The 26,564-nt window shown below is 60.3% G+C and overlaps 1 protein-coding gene across 1 annotated transcript; it reads right to left on the bottom strand.

Moving 5' to 3' along the window:
• Positions 1-4,213: 4,213 nt before the first annotated feature.
• On the bottom strand, positions 4,214-22,720 carry LINJ_27_0510 (putative calpain-like cysteine peptidase; the record flags this gene model as incomplete). Its single annotated transcript, XM_001466282.1, has 1 exon — positions 4,214-22,720. The coding sequence occupies one exon, from the start codon at positions 22,718-22,720 to the stop codon at positions 4,214-4,216; it is 18,507 nt and encodes a 6,168-aa protein (XP_001466319.1).
• Positions 22,721-26,564: the final 3,844 nt, after the last annotated feature.

The following is a 26,564-nucleotide window of genomic DNA, read 5'->3' as shown; positions in this document are numbered from 1 at the left end:
AACAACAGAAAAAAACGTAACGGAAAGCAACAAAAACAAGAGGACTTGCCATGGAAAACGAAAGAACCATCAAGCGCCTCCTGACTCCCTAGACGGTGCCGATGAGAGAGGGAGTCAGAGAGAGGCGGCGCAGCATTGAACACAGAAGAAATGGGGCAGTGCCGACGCCACTTGCCAACGATCTACACAGACACTCAGCAACACAAAAAGAGATCAGAACGCCACAGCGCGCCACATTCAGCGAAGATCGACGGATCGCTGCTGCCCTTCACATTCTTCGTGTCATGGCATAAGATTGGTGTTCGGCGTACTGCCTCCCCAAGACAGTACACCTACCATGACTTTTCTCGGTGTGGCCAGTGTCGTGGCATGTGAAAGGGCTGTGTGGAGAGCTGCGTACAGGTGAGCGAATACGCGCACGCGTCTCTTCTGTTATTCTGAAGCAACTCAACAACAGCGAAACAACATCCACGTATTCTTATGATGCTGCCTTCTATCTACCTTCCCCACAGCGCCCCCTCGCCCACTCTGCACCTCTCAAGTCCACTGTTTTTCCCCAGAAGAGGTACTCGAAGATGCAGAAAGACAGAAAAGGAGTGAGGGGGTCATGAGCTGCCAGGATTTGGATGAGCACGTGCATGTGTGTGTGTGTGTGTGTGTGCATGTGAATGCGCACACGCTTCACATGGAAGTAAAAAGAAAAATCATCAGCAAAACTGAAACGTGACTAAGAAAGTGCACATGGAAAGACTCCGAGACATAAGAAGAGGTAGGACTACGGCGAGCAGCGTGACGTACGACGCACTGTCCACCCCCACCCACCCACCCACCCCACACACACACGTGAAAAGAAAAACACAAAAGCACCGACAACACGGCTGCGGCCTTTTTTTTTTGCTGCTGTCAGTCTGCCGCTCTCACACCGCACGTATTCAGGCACCGTTTTGTCTTCTCTCTTTTCCTCCGCGTCGTCGCGGCCGGCGTCATTCGAACGTTCACGTGTGCGAGTGCGGCGAGTGCGAGAGAGACCCAGGAGAGAGGACGTGGCGGGGCCCATTCGTCGAGTGCACTGACGTTCTCCGCTGCCAAAAAAAAAAAAACAAGAAAGATACATATATGCAGAGACTGACCGAAGAGCGATAAAGACAAAGACAAGAAGAGACGGAGACATGCCAGATATCCCACATGGCGGGGAGCGGTGCACACGCGTACACACACACACACACACGCATGCGCAAGGCTACGCGCCTTGAAACCAAAATAAGGGGTGTAGGTGGGAGAAGGAGAGGGGGAGGGAGATATGGTGTGATCAAAAGACACATAAAAGAAGAGGAAGGAAATCGGCAAGCACCCTTGATGCCATCCACTCAAGACACACAAAAAAGCTGTCAACGTTTGTTGAGAAGAACCAGAACGTGTGAAGGGAGAGCCTGCGGTGAGGTCATCTCCGCGTGGCTCCCTTGTCCATCGATGTCCTCTGTGAAGACGACACCGCGGGTTCGAGAGTTAAATGGAAAGTAACGTGTGCTGCGGATCGCCTCTGTCTTTTTCGTTTTATGCTTTTCGTTCCGCGAACTCCGATCGAGTGGGTCTCCTGCTCTTGTCCTCGCCACCGATTACGCGAGCACGAAATCCACGCAAGAGACTCTGTCCGGAAAAAAAAGAAGGGTAGGGGAGAGGGACAGCGCAGACACGAGGCAGCAAATCGGCAGCGGCGTCCTCCATTTTTCTTTTGTGTTTTCCGTATGTATGTCTCCACCGAGCCAATGGACGAGGGGGCCACCTGCATCACCACAAGCACAGCGCCATTAACAGCCGTAACAGCGGCAGAGCAGGGAGACGGTCGGGAATGCGAAGGAAAGCGAACCCGAAAGCATACGTGCAAGCGACAGCGTGGAACACACAGAGAGGCCACATTTCGGTTTCTTCGGTTGGTTCTTTTTCCTCGGAGTGTTGTGGTGATTGGGAGGGGGGAGGGGGAGAGGAGGAGGAGGAAGGGGAGGGAGGCGCAGATGGAAACAGAAGACGTCATCAAAGGGCGCCCTCCCCGTCGATGGAGAAAGTGGCGGCACTTGTGCGCACAGAAACGCGCTCGCTCACATACGCCCTTCTGTCTCTCGATGCTGCGCACAAGCTCAGCACACACAAACACACGAAAAAAGTTCGAGAGGGAGGAAGAGAGAAACATGCACACATACGCACACGCGAGAAAAGAACGACAAGGGGCAGGAAAAGGAGGGGTCGCACACAAAACAAAACAAAAAAAGAGAGGCTCTGCGGCTTGCGAATGCGCCCTTTTACCGTTTTGTCTTCGTTGCTTGCTCTGTGTCCTTTACTTCGTCTCTCGCTGCCCGACTGTTGGCGCTGGTAGGGATGCCATGGACGCCCATGAAAAGATCAGGGGAGGCATGGGCAGCACCGATCGCGTTATCTTCTAGTTACACCGTGTTTCAGCTGACAAAAAGACAAAACAAAACAGGCAAGCGCTGATGGTGGGACGTGCAAGAGAGAAGAAGAGAGGAACCGAGTGGCGCGTCCTTGAACGTGTCGTCGCGTTGTTCTACTCCGTCACGCTGTATACACCGCCGCCTTTGTTCATCGTTAAGTCAGTCTTCTTTTCGCACTGTGTCGCTACGCAGGTGTTTTGAGTGCTTTTCGCTTCTTTCGGCGGACTCCGCTCTTGCGCACGACGGCAGAGCGCCATCTTCGCCCTTGTGCTTGCGGGTGGCTGGCAGTGTTCGACACCCGGGAAAGCCAGGAGAAAACGACGGAGACGATAAACTTCGAGTGTGTGCACACCATAAATGAAATGCTGGATCACAAAAAGAATGAACGAATGATAATGCGGTTCTCACACGCCCTCTCTAGACGCCACAAGCGCACGATCCAAAAGGAAGAAAAAAGTACGCGGATCTGCGCGCGTAGGTGCGCACAGAGAGAAGTAGGCACCGAGAATGAGGTATAAAGGGGGGCGGCGGAGCTGAACCGCAGAGCACACGGCTAACCGATAACCCAAACTCACATCAGCACAGACGTTCGCAGAGAGGCGACTCCGAAAAGAAGAAGCAAAACGGGCGTAAAGAGTAAATACCAGAATAGTGCGAAAAGGACGAGGAAGAGACGAGGAGACCAGCAATGACCAGAAACGGTCAGCGCGCACACACATGCAACGAGCAAGCACCATAATGAGACGAAAAAAAAGCTATATATATGCTGTAGCATTGGCAATCGTCGTACTCAGCGCTGTGTACTTCCGCACGTACGTGTGCGGGTATGTGTGCGACGCGTATCACGGTTCACCTCCTGATCTTTCCCTTTTCCTCTGATTGACCAGACCTGCGAAAAAAAACAAAAGGCATATATATATATATAACGCGCGTCAACGCCGAGTGAGCAAGTGGTTCGGACACGATCTCCCTCCTCTGGCTAAGCACTTGTCATCCATCACAGAGCGGCCCCCCGAGCCCCGTTTTTTTTTGGGGCTCTCTTTTCCGTTCGTTACGCTCCATGTGTAGCGAGAGGAACATACAATAAGAGGAAGCGGACAAAAGCCAAAAATTAGTAACAATAATGCACAACGAAAACAAAGAACAGAGATATGGCCCATATACACACATCTCTACATCTATATATGTATATGCATACGGCATGTGCTACACGCCCATCGGTGCGTGAAACCAACACCGAGCAGGGAAAGCAAAACAAACAAACGCCCATATGCGTGTAAGGAAGGCGCAGGCACCGTGACCGCTATGAACCTTTTCACCTTCGACGCGAAGAGAGAGAACACCTGGAGGAGAGGAAGTACTCCTTTTTTTTTTTCGGCGCTGGGGGGGGGCAAAGACACACACACATACGCATCTATACAAATAGACGTAAGTATACATACACGTAAAGAGACGTACGGTGCCTTCTGTCAGACAACAGGCAGAGCATCCCAACGGTTGCTCCAAATACCGTGCTCGTGGGCATACACACCGATAAAGCGCACGCCGGCAGCAATGCAGTAAAGAGCGTAACGGCGGCATCACCACGTAAGAAGAGGAGCTCAACCGCAGAAGGGACTCGCCAGCGGCAAGGAGTCCTGGCGATCAGAGTCACTGGAAACGATAGAGGAAGAGAGATAACTACTCCCTCACCCTGATATCCGCCTTCGCAGAGCCTCCTGATGCACCCCCCTGCCTATCCTCACCTCAGCTGCAGTGCTGTTGTTTTAACGGCGGCCGCGGCTGGAGCGGTGCCCGGCTTCTTCGCGGCTGCCACGACGGCTGCTGACAGACCGTTGGTTGATCGGCGGCAGAGAGTCAGTGCGGCGCACGTTGCTTCCAGTGCGGCTGGCACCACGCGACGCGCCTGGGGCCGTCGCCGTGCGCGACAGCGTGGGAAAGCGCGACTGCGCCTGTGCGTTCAGCGGCTTCGCGTCCGGCGCGACCGGCACAAAGTCGGCGCTCACGTCCGTTGGCGTGTAGATCTCCAGGTTCGCCGTGCATGGGCCCCCGGTGGCAGACGCCGTGCAGTTCACGAGCAACGCGTAGCGGCCGCCTTGCGGGGCCTTGAAGATGAGCGCGTGCTCGCGCGCGTTGCTCGAATCGCCTGTTGTGCCGATCTTGATACCGTACTCGTTGAAGACCGTCATGGTCACCTCGTCCTCGGCCACGGCATCGCCCTTGCGGATGCTGTTTGGGTCCGATATTTTCGTCTGGTGCAGTAGGATGTGCACGTCGCTCGCATCGTTCACCATAAAATCCAGCCGCTCGCCCTCTTCGTCGCCGGGATGCAGGCTGAGGCTGGTGCGGAGCGGCTTCAAAGTGAGGCCAGCGTGTCGCAGTGGCGTCAGTGTGACCTTGGCCATGTCCGGGTAGATGGAGACGAAGAACTCGCCCATCGTGCCGCGGTCTTTAGTGTACGGGATAAGGTAGCACGTCGAACTGGGCGGCAGCTCCATCTCGGCGCACACTTCGCGCGAGTCCAGCATCATGCCCTTCTGCAGGAACTTGTGCGTGCCATTCGTTATAAACGGCGTTGGCGGCAGCTTTGCATTCGATGGCTGCATGAGAGTGAGCCCGGTGTAGGGGTACTGCTTACAGTTCGTCTCGTCCACGTAGAGCGGGTTCGTGTGGCGCACCTCGGCGAGGATCGTGGCTGGTCGCGACGTCTTGTTCTCTACGAGGTAGATGGGGTTACTGCGGAAGGTCGTGTACTTGGACGTGCCACCAGCCGTATAATTGTTCCACTCACCAGGAGAGCTGAGGCGATCCCCACAGTTGATATGGCAGCGCTGCATGCAGCTGAAGTTGTTGAGAAAGGTGGACAAAGGCATGTAGATCATGTCGCTCTCGTCGGGCGAGAAGCTGCACGCTCGCTTCACATCCGCCGTCCAGTTGCTGTCGCCCTTGCGCAGCGGGCCGTTGTAATGCGGGGCATCCGTGTAGCAGTTGTGCACCTTGATCACGATATCCAACGGATCGCTTGTGCATGGCTTCACCTCCACCACGTCCATCAGCGCGTAGCTGCACTGCGGATGCAGGCCATCTGGCACGTTGCCGTTCGCCACGCACACAAACACGTCACCGCGGTCGAGGTCCTCCATGACACGGCGCCAGAAGGCCGGCGTCGTGTAGTCGCCCATGTTCGTCGCCGCAGCGTGCTTCGGGTCCTCGAGAGAAATGTGCAGCACCGGGCGGCCCGTCAAATCGCGCAGCGTATCGTGGGCATTGCAGTTGTTAAAGTTCTCGTAGCCGCCGACGAACTTGGCGTACGCCTTCTCCAGCAGCAGCGGGTACCACATGCGTGACGGCACTTGTGTGAACTTCGGCTCTCGCTTGTCGTCGCACGGCACGCGGTCGTCCACTTCCACTGTGACCGGCGAGCTGTCCGGGTTGAATAGCGTCACGCGGTAGGGCTGGTTCTGCGGGTGCGCCTTGTCTTGGAAGAGGCGAGAGATGAGCACCGTGTGACGCGCCAAGGCCGCGATGAACGGGGCGAGGAAGCCCATGTCCTGCGGGGCGGACGAGATGTCCGACGGCAGTGTGGTGTCCGGCGTCACCGGATCGTACACACCCTCCGGGTACAGCTCGCGAATGCGCGGCCACTGCTCGGCTATATCCTCGTTTGCCTCATGGAACACCGGGTCCTGGTAGCCCTTCTTGTCCCTGGCCAGCTCGCGCGCACGGTTATTGAGCTGCTCTTCGAGATCCTTGATGGTCCTGGAGTTCTTTGCAGGGTCCTTGTTTAGCTTGCGCCGGTCCACCTCCATGCCGTGGAAGTCCGGATCCGTGTCGAGCGGCAGCTCCTCCAACGGCACACCCTCCGGCTCGGGGTCGAGGTAGGCGCGGTCCTTCTTGAGGTACTCGCCGGCGATGCGGTCGGCGTGGTCGTTCAGAATGCTCTCCAGCTCGCGCACCCTGTCAGCGTTCTTTGGGTTTCTCTTGGCCTCGCGACGCGCCAGCTCCGTCTTTCGGAACTCCGGATCATCTTCGAGGGCGAGGTCGACTAGCGGCACACCGCGCGGTTCCGGGTTGAGGAAGTTCCGGTCGTCCGCCAACTGGCGCTTTGCCAGTACGTGGGCGCGGCTGTTCATGTCTTCCTCCATGTCCCGAATCGCGTTTGCGTTCTTGCGCGGGTCCTTGCGCAGCTGCCGCAGCTGCCTCTCCATGTCCTTGAACGCCTTGTCCCTGTCCAGCTGCATGTCCTTCAGGAGAATGCCCTCCGGCCTGGGGTCGAGGAAGGCGCGCTCCTTGTCCAGCTTCTGCTGTGCCAGCTGCTCGGCGCGGTCGTTCAGCTGATCCTCCAGATCCTTGATCGCCTTTGCGTTGCCACGCGGATCCCTCTTCAGCGCCCGCCGCTTCTCCTCCGCATCGCGGAAGGTCACGTCCTCGTTAAGCGGCAGCTCCTCCACCGGCACACCGAGCGGCTCTTTCTCGAGGTAGTCGCGGTCCTTCGCGAGATAGTCCTTGGCCAGGTGATGTGCGCGGTCGTTCATGCGTTCCTCGAGGTCCTCGATGGCGTCCCTGTTCTTTGCTGGTTGCTTCTTCAGCGCGCGCAGGTCCCTCTCCATTTCGTGAAACTCCCTGTCATCTGACAGCGGCAGGCGCTCCAATTGCACCCCCTCCGGTTCCTGGTCCAGGAAAGCACGCTCCTTCGCCAGAAAGTCGCGCGCGATGTCATCGATGCGCGCGGCGATCTCCCGCTCGAGGTTGCGCAGCACATCGGCATTCCGCTTCGGGTTTTTCTTGATGTCGCGGCGCTTGCGTTCCAGTGGATTGAGGATCGGGTCGTAGTTGAGTGGCAGCTCTTCCAGCGGCACGCCGAGAGGCTCCTGCTCCTGATTAGCAAGCTCCTTGCGCCGTAGGTCCTTCGCGAGGTCGTCTGCGCGGTTGTTGAGGTCGTCCTGCAGCTCTGCAATCTTGCCCGCATTGCTGCGGGGGTCCTTCATAGCCTTCAACAGCTCGTTCTCCATTTCGCGGAAGATCGGGTCGCGGTTGAGGGGGATGTCGGCAATGGGTACATTCTGCGGCTCCGGGTTCAGGTAGCCGCGGTGCTTGCTGAGGAACTCCCTTGCGATGTCGTGGACACGGTCGTTCATCCTCTCCTCCAGGTCCTTCATTTCGGGGTCGCGGCCCCTCCTGGTGTTCTTCAGCGCCTGACGCTGCTTCGCCAGTACGTTGAACTCCGGGTCGTCGCTGAGCGGGAGGTCCGCCAGTGGCACGCCCTCCGGCTCAGGGTCGAGGAAGGCACGGTCCTTCGCCAGTTCGACTTTGGCCAGCTCATGGGCTCGGTCGTTCATGCGCTTTTCCAACGCCGCCACCTTCTTCGGGTCCGCCTTCGGGTCCGTCTTGGCCTTGTAGCGCGCAATCTCCGCGTCCTTGAACTCCGGATCCGTGTCGAGCGGCAGCCGCTCCAGCGGCACGCCCTCCGGCTCCTGATCCATGAAGTCGCGCTGCTTCGCGAACTCCTCCTTCGCCAGCTGGTGCGCGCGGTCGCTCATCTGGTTCTCCAAGTCGCGAATGACGTCCTTGTTGCGTTTTGCCGCACGCGGGTCCTTGGAGCGGCGCCGGCGCTCGGCTTCGAGGGCGGCGAACTCCTTGTCCGCATCGAGTGGGACGTTGGCGATGGCCATGCCTTCCGGCTCAGGATCCAGGAAGGCACGCTCGCTGTCGATCACGTCATCGGCGATCTCGCTGGCGATCCTGTCCATCTCATCCTCGATGAGCCGTATGTCCGTCGTCGGCAGACGGCGGCGCTTTGCGTCGCGCCGCCGGTTCGCCGCGTCGCGGAACTTCAGGTACGTGTGGAGGTTCAGGTCCTCCTTCGGGATGCCACGGTACGCCGCCCGCGGCAGGCATGCGAGGTCCTCGGCCACCACGCCCTTCGCCAGCTCGTGGGCCCGGTCGTTCATGCTCTCTTGTGTGTCGGCGATGGCGTCGGCGTTGCGTCGGGGGTCCTTCTTGAGCTTGCGTAAGTAGTCCTCCAGTCGCAGAAAATTCGGGTCGTCATCTAGTGGCACGTCGGCGATTGGAATACCCTCCGGCTCCGGGTCCAGGAAGGCGCGGTCTTTCTGACGCTGCTCCTTGGCGAGTTCAGCGGCCCGGTCGTTCAGCACCTTCTCCAGGTCGGCGATCTTGGCTGCGTTACCCTTCGCGTTCTGGGCCTTGAGGACGGCGCGCTGCAGCTCCGCGTGGCTGTACTGCGGGTCGGAGTCCAGCGGCAGATAACCGACCGGCACGCCCTCCGGGTTGGGGTCGAGGTACTTGTCGCGGGCGCCCTTCAGCAAGTTCTCTCCCAGCTCGTCGGCACGGTCCTGCATCATGCCCTTGAGGTTGTCGATGGCGCTAGCGCTGCGTTTCGGGTCCTTGTTGAGGCGCCGCAGCTGCTGCTCCATCTTTACGAACGCCGCATCCTCGTCCAACGGCAGTAGCGCCTTCGGCACGCGGTGCGAGGTGGGGTTGAGAAAGCCGCGAGCCGCCTCCTTTTGAGCCTTGGCCAGCTCGTGCGCGCGGTCGTTCAGCTTGCCTTCCAGGTCCTTGATCTTATCCGCGTTGCGCTTCGGGTCCTCCTTCAGCTTCGCGCGCTGCGCCTCCAACTCGCGGAACATCGCATCGGCGTCGATCGGCACATCGGCGATCGGCACATTCTCCGGCTCGGGATCGAGGTAGCGGCGGTCACCCTTGAGCAGGTTGAGCGCCAGCTCGTGCACGCGCTTGTTCATACAATCCTGCAGGTCAGTAATCTTGTCCGCGTTGCGCTTCAGGTCCTGTTTCGCCTGACGTAGCTGCTTCTCCAGGCTCGTGAAGAGCTTGTCACTGTCAAGCGGCAGCTGAGCCAACGTGATGCCCTCCGGTTCAGGATCCAGGAAGGCGCGGTCGCGGTCGATCTGAGCCTTGGCCAACTCATCTGCGCGGTTGTCCAGCTTCGCCTGGAGGTCCTTGATCTTGGGGTGGTTCGGTTGCTCGTTCTTCAGCCGACGCAGCTCGGGCAAGTGGGACGCGAACTCTGCATCATCGTGCGGATTCAGCGACTCCAGCGGAATGCCGCGCGGCTTGCCGTCCAGGTTGCGGAGATCCTCCTTCTTCTGCACCTCAGCGAGATTTTCGGCGCGGTCGTTCAGCTTGTCCTCCAGGTCCTTGATCTTGTTGGCATTCTTCGTCAGGTCTTGCGCCTTCAGCTTGGCCCGCTCCACCTCCATCTGGTGGAATTGCGGGTCTTTGTCGAGTGGCAGATCCGCCAGAGGCACGCCCCTTGGCTCAGGGGCGAGGTAGCCGCGGTCGCCATTTAAAGCGTCCTTTGCCAGGTCGTGAGCGCGGTCGTTCAGCTTGTCCTCCAAGTCTTTGATGGCCACCGCGTTCTTCTTCGCGTTCTTCGCCTTCAGCACCGCACGCTGCACCTCCATCTCGTGGAACTCCGGGTCCTCGTTGAGCGGTAGCACACGCAGCGGCACGCCCTCCGGATTGGGGTCCAGGTAGTCGCGGTCGCCCTCCAGCATCTGCTTGGCCATCTCGTCTAGCCGTTCGTTGAGCATGTCGCGCGTCGGGTCGCCGTTGGTGCCGCCGATGTCGAGCGCCTTCCTCAGTGTGTTGTTCGGGTCACGGCGCTGGAACGCGAGCGACGCGAACGTCTCGTCTTCATGCGGATTCAGCAGGTCCACCGGTATGCCACGCGGTGCCTCGTCCAAGTCCTGCAGGTCGCGCGCTCGCTGCTCCTTTGCCAGCTCGTGCGCCCGGTCGTTGAGGCGGCCCTCGAGCTCAGCAGCCTTCGCCTGGTTCTTCTTGGGTTCCTGCAGCATCAGCTTCGCGCGCTCGACCTCCAGCCGGTGATAGAGCGGGTCGGAGTCGAGCGGCAGCGACTCGATCGCAATGCCCTCCGGCTTCGGATCGAGGTACATCGGGCGGTCGCCCGCAAGCGCCTCCTCCGCCAGCTCGTGCGCGCGGTCATTCATGTCCTGCTCCAGGTCCGACACCTTCTTGGGGTCTGCCGACGGGTCTGCCTTGAGCAAGCGCAGCGCGTTCACCATCCGCGCAAACTCGGGATCGTCGTGCGGCTTCAGCATCCGCACCGGGATGTCCTCCGGCGTCGGATCAACCGCGCGCAAGTCCTCGGTGATCTGGTCCTCTGCGAGCTGGTTCGCGCGGTCGTTCAGCTGATCTTCCAGGTCGTGAATTGCGGCGGCATTCCTGACCGCATCCTTCGTCTTCAGCGCCGCACGCTTCGCCTCCAGATCGCTGAACTGGCGGTCCGTGTCAAGCGGCAGCACGTCAAGCGGAATGCCGAGCGGCTCAGCGTTGAGGTAGCCCCGGTCGCCCTTGCGATGCTCTCGCGCCAGCTCGCAGGCACGCTCGTTCAGCGCTGCCTCCAGGTCCTTAATGGCATCCTTATTGGCCTTCGGGTTCTTGCTGATCAAGTCCAGTCGCTCCGCCTCCAGCTGATGGAACTCCGGGTCCGCGCACAGCGGGAGCGCCGCCACCGGGATGCCCTCTGGAGTAGGGTACAGGTACCGCGCGCGATCCTGCTCAAGGTACTGCGCGGCGAGCTCCTCGAGAATCTCATCCAATTTCGCCTGCGTGTCGTTCAGACGCGACTGGGCGCGCGGAAAGCCCTCCTTCTTCTGCGCCCGAAGCTCCGGCAGCTTCGCGGCGAAGCGCGGGTCGTCATGAGGGTTCAGCAGCGACACGGGTACCCCGAGCGGGGCGCTGTTCAGGCCACGCAAGTCCTCCCGCTTCTGCGCCTCAGCCAGCTTGTGTGCGCAATCGTTGAGCCGCCCCTCGAGGTCGGCGATCGCCTGCCTGTTTTTCACCTGGTCCTGCGCGACCAGCACTGCACGCTGCACCTCCATCTCGTGGAACTCGGGGTCCTCGTCGAGCAGCACCATCTCCACCGGCACGCCTTCCGGCTCAGGGTCGAGGTAGCCACGGTCATTGCCGAGCATCTCCGCCGCCATCTGGTTCGCCAAGTCGTTCATCTGCTCTTGAATGGCGGCGAGCTTGTCGGCATTGCGGCGTGAATCCTTGCGGAGCTCGCGAGCGCGCGTTGCGAGGTTGTGGAAGTCCGGGTTGTTGTGTGGCCTCACCGCTTCAATAGGAATGCCATGCGGCTTCGGGTCAACGTTCTTCAGGTCGTCCTTGAGCACCTGCTGCGCCAGATCGTGCGCCCGCTCGTTCAGGCGATCCTCGAGATCCTCGATTTGCTTCGCATTCTTGGCCAGGTCCTTGAGCAACAGCTTGGCGCGCTCAACCTCGAGACCGCTGTAGATGCCGTCCGTATCCAGTGGCAGGTCCGACAGCGGCACACCCGCCGGGTCCGAGTCCAAGTATGCCGAACGATCCCCACTCAGCGCATTCTTGGCTAGCTCGTGGATCCGCTCATTTAGCTCGTTTAGCAGACCCTGCGCCCTCTGGGTGTCGCGCAAGCTCTTCTTGGCGCGACGCAGCTCCGGCAGAATCCTTGCCACCTGCGGGTCCTCAAGCGGCTGCAGCAGCTCCAGCGGAATGCCCAGCGGGCTCGTGTCGACGCCGTCAAAGTCGCTTTCCTTGAGGTGCTTAGCCAATTCGTGCACACGGCTTCTCATCTGGTCTTCAAGGCTCTTGACCTTGTCGGCGTTCCTGCGCGGGTCCTTTGCCTTGAGGTTGGCGCACTCCTGCCGCAGCTGCTGGAAGATAGGGTCCAACTCCACCTCTACCTCCTCCAGCGGGATCCCCTCCGGCTCCTTGTCCAGGAACCAAAGGTCGCCCTCGACCTTCTCCTTTGCCAGCACCTCTAGGCGCGCGTCCATATCAGTGAGCACCTTCTCCGCCTCAGGGGAAGCACCCGCGCTGGCCTTCTCCAGCTTCCGGAGCTGGTCGACAAGGGCCGCAAACTCAGGGTCGTCGTATGGCCTCATCGCCGCCGTCTCGATGCCGTTATACTGGGGTGCGAAATGCGCTAGTTCTTCCGCCTTCTTCGCGACCGCTAGCTCCACCGCGCGGTCGTTGAGCCTGTCCTCGAGGTCGGCAATGCGGCGCTGGTTGCGCCGCGGGTCCTGTGCCTTGAGCTTCGCCCGCTCCACCTCCATCTCGGCGATCTCCGGGTCCTTGTCGAGCGACAGGTACTCCAGCGCAACATTCTCCGGATTCGGCTCGAGGTAGCCGCGGTCGCCCTCCAGCAACTGACGCGCCAGCTCGTTGGCGCGGTTGTTCATCTCGTTCTCCACACGCCGAATCGCCTCGGCGTTCTTCTTCGGGTCCTTTTTCAGCGCGCGCAGCTGCGGGATCATGCCGGCAATCTTCGGGTCCTCGGCCGGCTTCAACAGCGCCAGAGGGATTCCCTCAGGTTCAGGGTCGCAGCCGGCGAGGTCTTCCTCCAGCTGCCTCCTCGCCAGCTCGTGCGCGTGATCGTTGAGCCGCTGCTCGAGATCCTTGATAGCGCGCGCGTTGCGCTTCGGGTCCCTCAGCTTCAGCCGGGCGCGCCCCACTTCCATGTCGTGGAACTCCGGATCGCTGCTAAGCGGCAGGTCGGCAAGCGCCACCCCCTCCGGCTCAGGATCGAGGTAATCGCGGTCCATCGCCTCGTCCGCCATAGCGCGCACGCGGGCGTTCATCTTGTCCAGCATCGCCAGCTTCGCCTTCGGGTCGGCAATGGGGCTCTTTTTCAGCACGCGGATCTGCTTTACCGCCTCCGCGAACTGGGAGTCCGCGTGCGGGTTCAGCAACTCCACCGGCAGCCCGCGCGGGGCCGGGTCGACACCGCGAAGGTCCTCGGCAAGCTGCTCACGAGCCAGCTCGTGCGCACGATTGTTCATTTGGCCCTCTATATCCTTTATCTTTGCGGCGTTGCGGCGCTGGTCCTGCGCCTTCAGCTTGGCTCGCTCCACCTCCAGTCTGCGGAACTCCGGATCTGTGTCGAGCGGCAGCTCTGCGAGCGAGACGTCCTGCGGCGCAGGGTCCAGGAACGAGTGGTCGCTCTCAAGCATCAACTTGGCCAGCTCATGAGCGCGGTCGTTCATTTTCTCTTCCAGCTTCGTCAGCAGCTCCGAATTCTTCGCCGAGTCCTTCACCGAGTCCTTCGCCAGCTGCCGGTGCTGGTTCACCATCTTCGCGAACGCCGGGTCGTCGTGTGGGTTCACTAGAGTGATGGGCAGTCCCTCCGGCACCTGGTCGAGGTTCTCCAGGTCCTTCGTGCGCTGCTGTTCCGCCAACTCGTACGAGCGCTCCCGCAGACGATCCTCCGAGTCCCTGATCTTGGCTGCATTGCGGCGCGGATCCTGCGCCTTGAGAACAGCGCGCTGCGCCTCTATGTCGTGGAACTGCGGATCCGTGTCCAGCGAGAGCAGATCGAGCGGAACGCCCTTCGGCTCTTCCTCCAGATAGGTGAGTCGGTCGCCGCGCAGCTTCTCGCTAGCCAGCTCGTGAGCGCGGTCGTTCATGGCGTCCACCACCTGCTGCAGGTCTTCCGGCCGCGTCCTCGGGTCCGCCTTCATGTCGCGCAGCTGCGGCAGAAACGAGGCAAACTTCGCGTCGGAGTGCGGGTCAATCACATAGAGCGGGATACCCTCTGGCTTGGGGTCCAGCCCGCGGAGATCCTCCTGCTTCTGCGCCTCAGCGAGCTGGTTGGCCCTTTCGTTCAGCTGATCCTCGAGCGCTTGGATCTTCTTGGCGTTCTTCACAGAGTCGCGGGCCTTGAGTTTCGCGCGCTCAACCTCGATCCGGTTGAACTGCGGGTCGGTGTCCAACGGCAGGTACTTGAGTGGCACGGCAGCCGCCTGCGGCTTCAGGTAGGAGCGGTCCTGTTTCAGCATCGCTTCCGCCAGCTCGGCGCCGCGGTCGTTCATGCGATCCACCGTCTCCCTGATGGCTGCTGCGTTGCGCTTCGAGTCACTTTTCAGGTCGCGCAAGTGCTTCGCGCAGTTGTTGAACTCGACGTCGTTGTGCGGAATAATCACGGCGTACGGGATGCCGTGCGGGTCCGGCTCTAGAGCGCGCAACTCACCTTCCTTCACCTCCTTCGCCAGCTCGTGAGCGCGGTCGTTGAGCTGGTCTTCGAGTGCGGCAATCGCCTTTTGGTGGGCGCGCGGGTCCTCGGACTTCAGCTTCGCACGCCGCGTCTCCAGCTCGTGGAACACGGGGTCCGTGTCCAGCGGGAGGTGGCAGAGGTCCACCCCGTCCGGCGTCTGGTGGAGATAGCCGCGGTCACCCCGCAATAGTCGTTTCACCTTTTCATGGGCCATAAAGTTGAGCTCGTCCTTGAGGTCCTTGATGCCCTGGCGATTCGCCACGGGGTTCTTCTCAAGCCGCCGCAGCTCCGCCTCGGCGTTTACGAAGGAGGGGTCGTCGCCGAGCTTGAGCAGCTCCATCGGCACACCCTCCGGCATGGCATCCACATACTGCTTGCGGGCCGCGTTTGCCAGCTCTTCGGCGCGCGCGTTCAAGCGATCTTCGACGTCGGCAAGCCTCTCGGCGCTCTTCTTTCCGCCGCTTGGCCCCTTGCGCAACGCGCGCGCCTCATTCTCGAGGGCGTTGAAGACGGGGTCTTCATTGAGCGGCAACGTCTCCAGCGGAATTCCGTTCGGGGCCTGGTTCAGCGGGAGTCGCTCCATGTCGTGCACCGCCTGCGCAATCTCCCTCGCGCGCTCGTTCATCTGGTCAAGCAACTGCGACGCTTTCTTCGCCTTTGTAGGGTTGTTCTTCGCGTCGCGGTACATGTCCTCCAGCTCGTGGAAGTGCGGGTCCTCGTCGAGGTACGGGTTCAGGTCCTCCGACGGAATGCCAAGCGAGTTCGGCTCCATGTCGCGCCGGGCATCCATCTTCACCTCCCTCGCCATTTTGCGCAGGTGATCGTTCATCTGCTCCTCCACCGCGCGAATGGCACGGTCGTCCTTGATCGGGGCGCTTTTCAGAGCCGCGCGCTTCAGCTCGAGGGAACGGAAGGTCTGGTCCAGATCCAGCGGCAGCTGGCGCTGCGACACACCCTCCGGCTCGGCCTCCAGGAAGATTCGGTCGTTCTTCAGTGCCTCGGCCGCCAGCACGTCGGCTCGGTCGTTCAGGGCGTCCTCGGTTTCTCGGATGGATTGCGCGTTGCGCACCGGGTTCTGGCACAGCTTCGCGCGCTGCGCCTCCAGCCGGCCAAACTCCTCATCCGTGTCGAGCGGCAGCTCCACAATCGGCACGTTGCGCGGGGCTCTGTCGAGGTACATGTCCCGGTCCCGCGCGTTCTTCATTTTGGCCAGGTCGTGTGCACGGTCGTTCATCATCTGCTCCAGGTCGCGCAGCCGGTCCTGGTCGGCGTAAGGGTCCTTCCTTGACCTGCGGTACTGCTCCTCGATGCCGACAAACGTCGGATCGTCGTCGAGGCCGAGGTCGTTCAGCTTGCGACCCTCCGGCTCCGGGTCGATGTAATCCTCGCGCTCCTCAGCGGCCTTCTCCTTGGCCATCTCCATCGCCAAGGCGTGCAGGTCCTCCTCCGCGCTCTTGATGCTCTGCGCGTTCTTCTTCGGGTTCGCGCGCATCTCCACCAGTGCTGACTCCTTCTGCAGGTACTCGGGGCTCCTTTCCAGCGGTAAGTCCTCCGGCGAGAAGCCGAGCGGGTTGCCGAGATTGGCACGCTCCTCCCACCGCAGCTTCGCCGCGACGTCGGCGGCGCGCTTCTGCATGGCGTCGCCAAGGTCGCGCCCTTTGTCGAGATCACCGTCACCGTTGGCGGCGATCTGAGCCACTTCCAAATCTGTGAACGGCACATCGTCGTCGAGCTGCAGTGCCTCTCGCGCAATGCCGCCAATGCGCGGCGGCAGCACGCTTGCGCGCACCTGCTGTTTCAGCGCCTTGGCCATATCGTTCGCGTGCTGGTTCATCGCGTCCTCAAGTTCACGCAACTTCGGAATCAGCGCACGCGCGTTCTGGCTCTGCGCACGGAGCGCCATGCGCTGCGCCTCCATTCTGCCAAACTCCTTGTCCTTGTCCAGCGGAATGTACTTGAGCGGGATGTTCTGCGGCGCCTCGTCCATGAAGGCGCGGTCGGCCTGAATCTTCTCCTGCGCCAGCTCCTCGGCGCGCAGGTTGAGGGCGTACTCGATTTCGTCGATTGCCTTCTTGTTCTTCGCGGGCTGCCGCATCAGGCGCGCGCGCTGCGCTTCCAGATTGCTGAACTCATCGTCCGTGTCGAGCGGCAGCTCCTCGAGCGGCACGCCCCTCGGAGTCATGTTCATGAAGTCGGGGCGCTCCTCGCGGTTCATGTCCTTGGCCAGCTCGTGCGCCCGGTCGTTCATCAGCTCTTCGCAGTCTGCCACGTCCTGCGGGTTAGCCTTCGGGCTCTTTTTCAGATCACGGTACTGCGCCTCCAGCTTGTGGAACTGCGGGTCGTCGTTCAGCGGCAGGCTCTCCACCAGACGGCCCTCCGGCTCCGGGTCAAGGAAGCCGCGCATCCTTGCCAGCTCCTCGGCCGCCAGCGCGTTCACCATGTCGTCCATTTCGCCCTGTAGCATTTTGATCGCCGTGGCGTTTTTGTAAGGATCCTTATTGAGGGCGCGCAGGCGCTCTTCCTTAGCGATGAAGGCCGGTGTGCTGTCCAGCGGCAGCTCCTCCAGCGGGATGCCGAGCGGGCACGGGTCGAGGAAGGCGCGTTCTTTGGCGAGCTTCTCCTTGGCGAGTTCACCGGCACGGTCGTTGAGCGCCTCCTCAAGATCCTGGATCGCCGTGGCGTTCTTATGCGGCTGCTCCTTCAGCAACAGGCGCTGCACCTCCATGTCGCGAAACGGCTGGTCTGCGTCCAGCGGGAGCTCCGTGTACGGAATGCCGCTAAATCTGGCGTCCAGGAACTTGGGTCGCTCCTTCTCCTTTAGAGACTTGGCGAGCTCGTGCGCGCGGTCGTTGAGCAGGTTCTCAATTTCCGCGATCGGCTTCGTGTTGCGGCGCATGTCCTTCTTCAGCTTCGCGCGCTGCGCCTCCATCTCGGCGAAGGCAGCATCGCTGTCCAGTGGGACTAGACGCAGTGGCACGCCCTCCGGCTCGGGATCGAGATAGTTGCGGTCGCCCTTGAGCTTTTCTGCCGCCAGCTCCATTGCGCGGTCGTTCAGCTCCTGCTCCGTGTCGGCGATGCCGCGCGCGTTGCGGCGCGGGTCCTGCTTCTGCTGCTGCCGCTTCACCTCCAACGAACGAAACAGCGGATCCTCGTCCAACGGCAGATCCTCCACCGGGATACCCTTGTACGTGGTGTCCATGTAGTCTGGTCGCTCGGCGACGTTCATGTCGTGCGCGATCTCGAGCGCAACATCGTTCATACGGTCCTCCATATCCGGCACCTTGCTCGTGTCGCCGCCACGGTTCAGCACACGGCGGCGCTTCGTATCGAGTTCCTTGAACTCCGGGTTTTCCAATAGCGGGAGCAGATGCACAAGGCGACCTTCCACTTCGAGGTCGAGGAAATTGCGGTCGCGCGCCGCCTCGGCGGCCGCCAGGGCGTCCACCATCTCACTCATGTCGGCCTTCAGATCGGCGATTGCCGTGGCACTGCAGCGCGGGTTCTTCTGCAGCGCACGCAGCTCGCTCTCCTTCCGCAGGAAGTCGTCGTTGTAATCCAGACACAGCTTCTCCAGCGGCACACCGTATGGGTCTTGGTCCAGAAAGGCGCGCTGATTCGCCTGCTGGTCCTTAGCCAACTCCCGAGCTCGATCATTCAGTTCATCCTCGAGCGTCTTGATGTCGTCGCGGTTGCCCAAAGGGTCCTCCTTGCGCAGCTGCAGACGCTCAATCTCCTTCAAGTGGAACTCCGGGTCGGTGTCGAGCGGGAGATCGGCCACCGGAATACCAAGCGGCACGGGGTCCAGGAACAGCTCGCGTTCGTCGCTCTTTAGCACAGAAGCCAGCTCATGCGCTCGGTCGTTGAGCGTTCGCTGCAGGTCCTTGATCGCCTTCGCGTCGCGCTTTGGCTTGCGGTTGAGAGCGCGCAGCTCGTCCTCCATGCGGCTGAACGCCTCGTCCTCGTTCAGAGGCAGCAGGTCCAGCGGCACGCCCTCTGGCTCGGGGTCGAGGTACGTGCGCTCCTTCTTGTGCATGTCCCTCGCCATCTCGGTAGCGCGGTCGTGCATTTTGTCCTCCATGTCGTTGATCTTGCGCGCGTTGGCGGCAGGGTCGCTCAGCAGGCTAGCGCGCGCCTGCGCCATTTCCTCGAAGGCAGGGTCGCTCAGCAGTTCGATGTCGTCCCGTGGGATACCCTCGTATTCGAGATCCATGAAGCCCAAGTCTATGCCGGCGGACGTGTCGGCCAGGGCAGCGGCGCGGTCGCGCAGCTCCTCCTCGAGAGCGCGCACCTTGCCGGCGTTACGCGGGTCCTTCTTGAGGTTGTGGCGCTCGCGCTCCGCGTTCATGTACTCCGGGTCACTGTCCAACAGTGGCGCCAGTTTCTCGATGTCTTGCCCAGTCAGATACTTACACCGGTCCTTGCCCAGCAAGGCCCTCGCTAGCTCGTGCGCGCGGGCGTTCATCTTTCGCTCGAGCGCCAGAATCTCGTCCTCGTTCCTGTGGGGCTTGTGATGGAGACGCTTCAGCGCGTCCAGCTGCTCCTGAAACTTCAGGTCCTCTTCAAGCGGGAGGTCCGCCAGCGGCACCCCCTCCGGCTCGGGTTCGAGGAAGGAGAGGTCCAGCTCGCCGAGCTCGCGTGCGTTATCAGGGGCCTCGGTTATACGCACGTGTGCGCGCTCCTGCGCGACAATTTCCACCTTGCACGGCACATCTCCCGTGCCAGAGGTGCAGTTCACGCCAATGGCGTAGCGGCCCGGTTTGCTCACGTGCTGCACGAGGCCGATCTCGCGATTGTTCGTCGCCTGCGTGCTTGGGCTGATGCGCTTGTCATTTGCGTCATAGAGATACATGGAGAGGAAGTCCTGCGCGATCGCGTCACCGCCACTCGCGTGCTTGAACGGCTTCTCCTGCTTTAGCAGGATGTGGAGATCGGTCGGTACATCAACCAGGATGTCCACGCGCGCATGGCCCCTGTTCATCAGGTCCAGATGCGCGATGGCCGGTAGCTGGCGTGCCACGTCCGTGTTGAGACGCTCGATGTCCAACTTATCTTTGTCGCCCTTGCGCAGGAACCAGTATGAGAAGATGAACTTACCCCTGTCGCGCCGCATGCCGGTGGGGATGATGTAGCACAGCGAGTCGGCAGGGATTGTCATCACATCCGCCACCTCACGGTTGTGCAAATACAGGCCAGAGCGCAGGCGGCGGTGGTTGTTCCCGGTAACCAGGTACGTCGGGATGCGTTCCGCACTGATGCTTTCCGCCACGACAAGAGCACACTGTATATAGTTCAACTCGTGATTTGTCTGGCGATGCAGCAAGTGTCGTTGATCCGGCTGACGAATCATGCCAATGATCTGCACCGGCTCCTCCGCCTTGTTTCGCACCACGTAGAGCGGATTCGCGCGCCACGTGACGAGCGAAACATTGCCTCCGCTGGTCGTGTCGCCCCACTCACTGTTGAAGTTGTAGCTCGGGTGCAGTGGTGCCTTGATGTAGGCCTGCTGCACATTCGCGAACACGTCAAGAAAGACATTCGCAGGAATGTAGAAAATGTTGCGCTGCGCTGGGTTGCAAATCGACCGCATCTCCGACGTCCAGCTTGAGTCGTCTCTGTGCATCGGACCCGTGTACGGCGAGTCCTCATACGGGTTGTACATCTTCACAAGCACATCCGCAGGGGTGAGGTTGATGGCGTTGCGTGTCTCGATGAAGCCCAGCACCGCGTAGCTGCCCTCGTGATGCAGACCGTACTGTTCCGCCTGCTCACCCAGCGCCAACGCAGCCAGCGCTGTCTGATCCAGCTCGTTGTTCAGGTCGCGCCAGAACTGCGCGCTCTGGATGTCGTAGTTGACCACCTTGGCCTTGTCTGCCTCCATGGGGATGAAGATAACAGGGCACCCACTGAAGTCGTGGAAGACCTCGCCCTCAGAAATGTCCTCGAGGTTTTGGTAAAGCGTGTAGAACTTCGCGTACGCCTTCTCCAGCAGCAGCGGCCACCAGTGGTGCGTCGGCGAGCGGCAAAACACCGTGTCGCCCTTCACCATCGGAATGCGGTCGTCGATCTCCACCTTGATCCACTGCCCGTAGCGGTGGAACTGGAACGTGTAGCGGCCATCCTTGCGCGGGTTCTTCGAGATGAAGCAGTTGCGGATCACGTCGGGGTGGTGTTCCATCAGTGCCGCGAACGCCGTCAGCGTACTGCAGTCGTAGTGGTCGCCCTGCCCGAATTGGTCGCGGCTCAGCTCGTTCGGCAGCAGCGGCCTCGTCTTGCCTTCGGGGTAAAGGTCGCCGATGTGCACCCATGGCTCGCTCGTGGCACCACGGTTGTCCACGTAGAAGCGCTTGTCCTCGAACGGGGAATCGCTTTCGGCCTGCTCGTCGTGGTGCGCCACATCGAATACGACGGGGACGTAGTCGATCGGGTTGTGCACGAGGGCGGCGTCTTCGCCTTCGTCGATGATGTCCTCATCGTCGAACATCGTGGCATCCTCTGGTGGGTCGACGATGCGTACGTTCGAGGCGTGCGAGCCAACGATGGTAATGTAAGCCGGCACCTCGCCCTTCGCACGCGGGCACGTGATGGAGATGGCATAGCGACCGCTGCGGGGGAGGCGGTGGATGATGCTGATCTCGCGGAAGTTCGTGGCAGCGTGCACACCGGCTATCTTGCGGTCCGTGTCGTCGTAGAGGTACATGCCCATGTAGTCCTCCGTCATGGCGTCACCGCCGGACTTGCTGACGTAGGGCTTTGTTTGGTGCATGAGGATGTGAATATCGGTCCCTTCATCGACGTAGAAGTCAACACGGTCCTTTTCTTTCTGGCACAGCTCTACGTTCTTGGTGGCGGAGTTGGCCCAGTTCATGCGGGGAATGGCCAGTTTGTTGATGGTCAAGTCACTGTAATCGACACCCTTCATGCGGTACAGGGCGAGGGTGAAAGGGCCGTCAGCGCCCTTGTGCATGCAGGAGGGGACGAGATAACACAACGAGTTGGGGGGAATCGTCATGGCATTCGCCACCTCGCGCGAGTTGAGGAAGAGGCTCTTGTGAATGGGCTTGTGGTTGTTACCGGTGACCCAGAAGGTCGGGATCGGGTTGGCATAGGAGTAGTGGATCAGCACCATGCCACACTGGAGATACTTGGTCATCTCATCTGGGGAAGTGAATCGACGCTGGTCCTCCTGCTTGATCACCACAACGATCTCAAACGCCGTACTGCCGCTGTTGCGGACGAAGTAGAGCGGGTTCTTGCGCCACGACACACTCGTCGGGTTGCCGCCGGCCGACTCACCCTTCCACTCGTCGTGGAAGTACGTCGCGTCCGCCTCCACCGGGGACATGTAGCACAACTGCACGGAGTTCATGATCTTGAGAAAGGTGTTCAGCGGCAGGAAAATGGAGCGCTCGTCGTCGACGTCATGTTTGGCGCGCTGTTTCACATCCCAGGTAGTATCCTTCGAGTTCAGCGGTCCCTTGTAGACGTACTCCTCGTCCTCGAAGGGGTTGTGCAGATGAATAACGATGTCGTTGATGGAGGAGGTGCCAGTCAGTGAGAAAATCTCGAGCACCCCGTACTGTTGCTCGCGCTGCAGACCCATTGTCTCAAGCTCGATGTCTTTGGTGAGCACGGAGGCGATGAATTGTCCAGACTGGATGCGCTGTGCCAAGACCAGCCAGTAGAAACCCTCAGTCACCTCGGCGCCGGCCGCCTTGGCCAGCTTGGCGTCCATGGGGATGTTCAGCACCGGGTTGCCTGTCAGGTCGTGGAATGTCTCCTGCAACGTGCAGCCCTCGAGGTGGTCGTAGGCGGTGTAGAACTTCGCGTACGCCTTCTCCAGCAGCAGCGGCCACCAGTGCTCAGTCGGGGAGCGAGCATAGAGCACCTCGCCTTCTTCCATGGCGATGCGGTCGTCGATCTCGACCTTTACCCACTCCTGCCCGCGGAAGAACTGGAACGTGTAGCGGCCATCCTGGCGCACCTTCTTCGTCACAAAGCAGTTGCGGATCACATCCGGGAAGCGGATCAGCGTTGCAAGTGCCGAGAGCATGAAGCATTCATAGTGGTTGCCCTGGCCGAACTGCTCGCGCGAGAATACTTCGGGCAGCAGCGGCTGGTTCACACCAGCTGGGTACACCTCCGTAATGCGCTGCCATTCCCTGGCAATGTGCGCGTTCTCGCGGTCGAACACGGCGTCGGAAAACAGCTTGTTGCTGTCAGGAACTTCCTCGACGGACATGGCGCAATTCGGCTGCAGAGACCGGCTGAGGCACGCACCCGCGCAAACGTAGAGAGGCACGAGAGACAATGCAGAACAGAGAGGATTGTCGAAGATGGGGTGGGGCGGGTTCAAGAGCGGAAGGGGGCGAAGCCAGTGACCGAAGACACGAAAGGCCAGAGTGGAACACACAGGGAGGGAGGGAGGGAGGGAGGGGGTGTGCCAAGGGTCTGCACACGGTGGTGTCGATGGATGCGTTTCGTGAGACCCGAGACAGGAAACAAAAAAATAATAATCGGATGCGCTCCTCCGTCGCGTTTCGGGTAACGCTGTATGCAGGTCCTTTCTTAGATAAGGACAACCGTAGCAGTCGCACCTCAATGTAACGGAGACCAGCGAACACGCTAAAAAAAGGGAGGGGACGGAGAGGGGACAGGGAGGGGGTGGTGTGGCGGTGAGGAAAGGCGTGCGGGATAAGACGGCGAAGGATGAAAAGGCGGCGCGGCGAAAAAGGCGACACAGTTGAGGGGGAAAACCGTGGCCTCTTGGGAACGCGCTCGAAACCGTGGCTAAGTCACGCAGAGGCGCGCACGTACCTGATCACAGGGACAGTCGAAAGCCGCACAAACACAGAGAGAGACTATGAAGGGAGGCGAACGCGCACTGCGGCGTGGAAAGGGGTAGAGAAAAAAAACAAGCGGCGTCGCCTGTGCGGAAGATGAATGGGCGAGGGCGGGCGTCCAGCGTACAGACACGGCGCAGGTTGGGTGAGAAAGTGAGAGAATGCGTGACCGAAAAGAGAGCGCTGTGTATTGATGGGTTTCGGCAAAGCAGAGACAGACAGGCGTAGAATGTGGATGAGGGGCGTGGAACGTGGGCAACACAGACGCTGAGGGGAACAGCACGAGTGCCACAGAACCGAAAGCCGAGAAAAAAAAAGCAGAGCTCAAGCCACCCTCGTTTGGCACGCCGCCTTCTCTTCCTCCGTCTGTTTTTGTTGTATTTTTCCCTTGTTTTTTTTTTCGAACGGCACCTCTGCACTGTTTGAGCGACACGTGCCTTGCCCAGTATGCTTTCTCGAGCGGCAATGCGTTGCGCCTCTTGCACACGTACGGGGGTCGAGGAAGGGCTTGCAATGAGGCGCACCACAACCCAAACAGCACCGACGCGCCAATGCGGAGTGAGAGAGAGAGGAGGGGGGCGAGTGAGAGACACGAGATGTTGACGGTGTTCCCTAGTTCGAATAAATCAATCGAAGAATCCACCACGCACACAAGCGCACAGGTAAAGGAGGAACGGCAAGAACAGAAAATGGTGGGACTTGGACTGCGGGTGGGTGCGTGCCGAAAGAGTGCGAGAGAGAGAGAGAGGGGGGAAGGGGAGGCAGTGCGCACGAGAAGGTGTGGTATAAGTGTGCAGAGAGGACATCAGTGCTGAGGTAAAGTGTGATGGCCCACCGTGCGCACTCCGGCACCGTCGGTTACCGCCACTCGGCACGACCAGAGAGGTGAAGAAAGAACAGGGGCAGGAGGTTGCCTTGCTGTCTTCGGGTAGCATCCACAAGTGCGAAAGCATCGCTGCCTCTTTGCTCTCCACCGCGTGTGGGCTCCACAGTAACGTGGGGAGGGAAAGAGGACGGCGGCGGTAAACAGAGGTCCCAGAGAAGCGCATGTTGGACCAAAGGAATCGGCTCTATCGGCTCGCGTGTCGTGCTGCCTTCCCCACTCCCTTTTCGCCTCTCGCGACGCAATAGCCACGGGCACAAAGGAACACTGGCGAGAATGCGGTGCGTTCGACTTCGCCTGAAGCCGGTGTTGGCTGGTGGGAAGCATATCCCTGTGAAGGCGGCGCGTGTCTTTTCCTTTCTTTTTCTGTTGTTGTTCTTGAATGGGCGAGTATCTCATGCTGGTCGTCTTCTTGTCGCCGTGAAGCGTGAACAGGTGCATCGCGGGTCCAAAGACACTGAAGAGAAAATGAGCGGCGAAACGCAAAACGGCGAAGCCAATGAAACGAAAAGTCAAGCGAGTGAAAGGCGAAGCGTGGGCACAGAGACGCAGGCACCAGATAACCACAACGGCGTGAAGAGCATAGAGACGCGAAACGCCGACGCAGGGGCATGCACGTACACAGACGTACTCACCTCTGCAAGCACGGATAGGGATAGCGGCGTGTATCACGGAAAGAAGCGCGCGCCCAAACCGGCACGAGCGGTAGCGGAAGAGTCTTCGTATGTTGATCTCCTTTTTTTTTCGTTTCTAACGTCTCCTTCACCCAAGAACAAGCTAGCAATCATATACATTGCAGCCACAGCTCACTCGCTGCCGTTGTGCTGCGGATACATCCCGGTCCTCTAGGAGACGACATGTACCACCGAATCGGGTCATGCGTATAACCAGCTCCTTCTGTCCCTCCTCGTCCCTTCTTGCCGCACCTGCTTCAAAATCCGTGCCAGACGGGCCTGGGTGTCGGCTGCATGCCTTGATCTAAGCGGGCCCCATCCGGAGTCCTGCTCTAGCGCAGAGGCGGTCGCGTTTACCTTACGGATGTCAGAGGACAGTCCAGGTGCACACCGGATGGGCCCGAGGAGCAAGTTGACCGGTCGCAGGTCAGAACCCTCTGGGTTGCCAAGAGCTCTGCCTGAATGCCATGCCTCCTCCTCAGTCGCCTCAAGCCGTGGCTCTCCACAATTTGGTGCCGTGGCGCTACACACCGGAGCCTGGAGGATTCGGTGGTGTAATCCGAGGTGCTCTCGCAATGCTTCCGGCCCCTGTGGCTCATCAGCCCACTCGGTTGCACGTAGGAGGCGCCCCATGCCTCTGCACGCATGCGGTTTGGGTTAGTTTGGTTGGCATCTCTTCGCGCCTTTTCTGCGCATCACTCTCGCTCTTCTGGCCTCTGCATGCTAGACGTGGAGGTGACACACAATGCCAGCTATAGCCGACGACGCGTGCGCACAGTGCTCGCATTTTCAGATCCTAGGACTTGCTTCAGGGCAACGTGGATGTCTGGATGGCGTGCCTACACAAGCCGTGACAGGTGTGGCGCTGCCATGAGTCTGTGGCGGCGGGGGCGCTCCACCCTCTCCTGAGCCCGCACGCCTTTGATAGAGGTGGGAGTGTTGATGGGAAAGAGCGCCGTGCTTGAATATGTTCCGTCGCTAACCGATGATGTTCGACGTCACCGCCATGCTTTTCCTCCCTTGCTGCACCGCGGTGCTGAAAACCCAGACCACCAAATGCCCTACAGGCCTGTTGGGGAGAACTGCGCCTCTTGCGGAATACAGACTTGCGCATAGCGAAACCGTCAAGAAACCCGGCCAGCCAACACCATGTGGCGTCGACCAGCCAACTGCAATACCAATGCATGCAGAGCGGGCTACGGCCAGGATCACGCTCAACATCCGTGCAACGCGGCTAATGCGGAGAAAAAAAAAACGGCAGGCGAGTGTGTATATTTGCTGTATAGTCTACGCGATTCGTAGTGAGCCTGTACAAACGTGAGTGTCCCGACCCCAAGTCGCTTCGGCACGGCGACTTGCCCAGGCTGTGGTGGCTGGCACCATCACATGGACCAAGCAGACAGAAGAAACGAAGGCAAAACAAGTCGGTGAAGCCACCACAGCGAGCACCACCTGAGAGCGAGGCACTCCATCACACTCCACCACCCACACGCGCGGCGCAAGAGTGAGAGGGGTGTGTGCAGGGAGGTTCCGAAGAAAGCAGAGCACGACGCCCACTTTCCTTCAGCTGGCGAGCAGCGCGAAAGCGGCGGCGAAAGGAGACGCCTGACAAGGAGAGACGTGGCATCACCTGGAAGGAAAGGGAGGAAGAACGTAACAGGACGCCCGAACAAACAAACATCAGTG

This window comes from Leishmania infantum, chromosome 27 (genome assembly GCF_000002875.2).
Source record: "Leishmania infantum JPCM5 genome chromosome 27".
NCBI lineage: Eukaryota > Euglenozoa > Kinetoplastea > Trypanosomatida > Trypanosomatidae > Leishmania > Leishmania infantum.
Note: the sequence above shows the minus strand (reverse complement) of the source record. Positions and strands in the feature narration are given on the sequence as shown.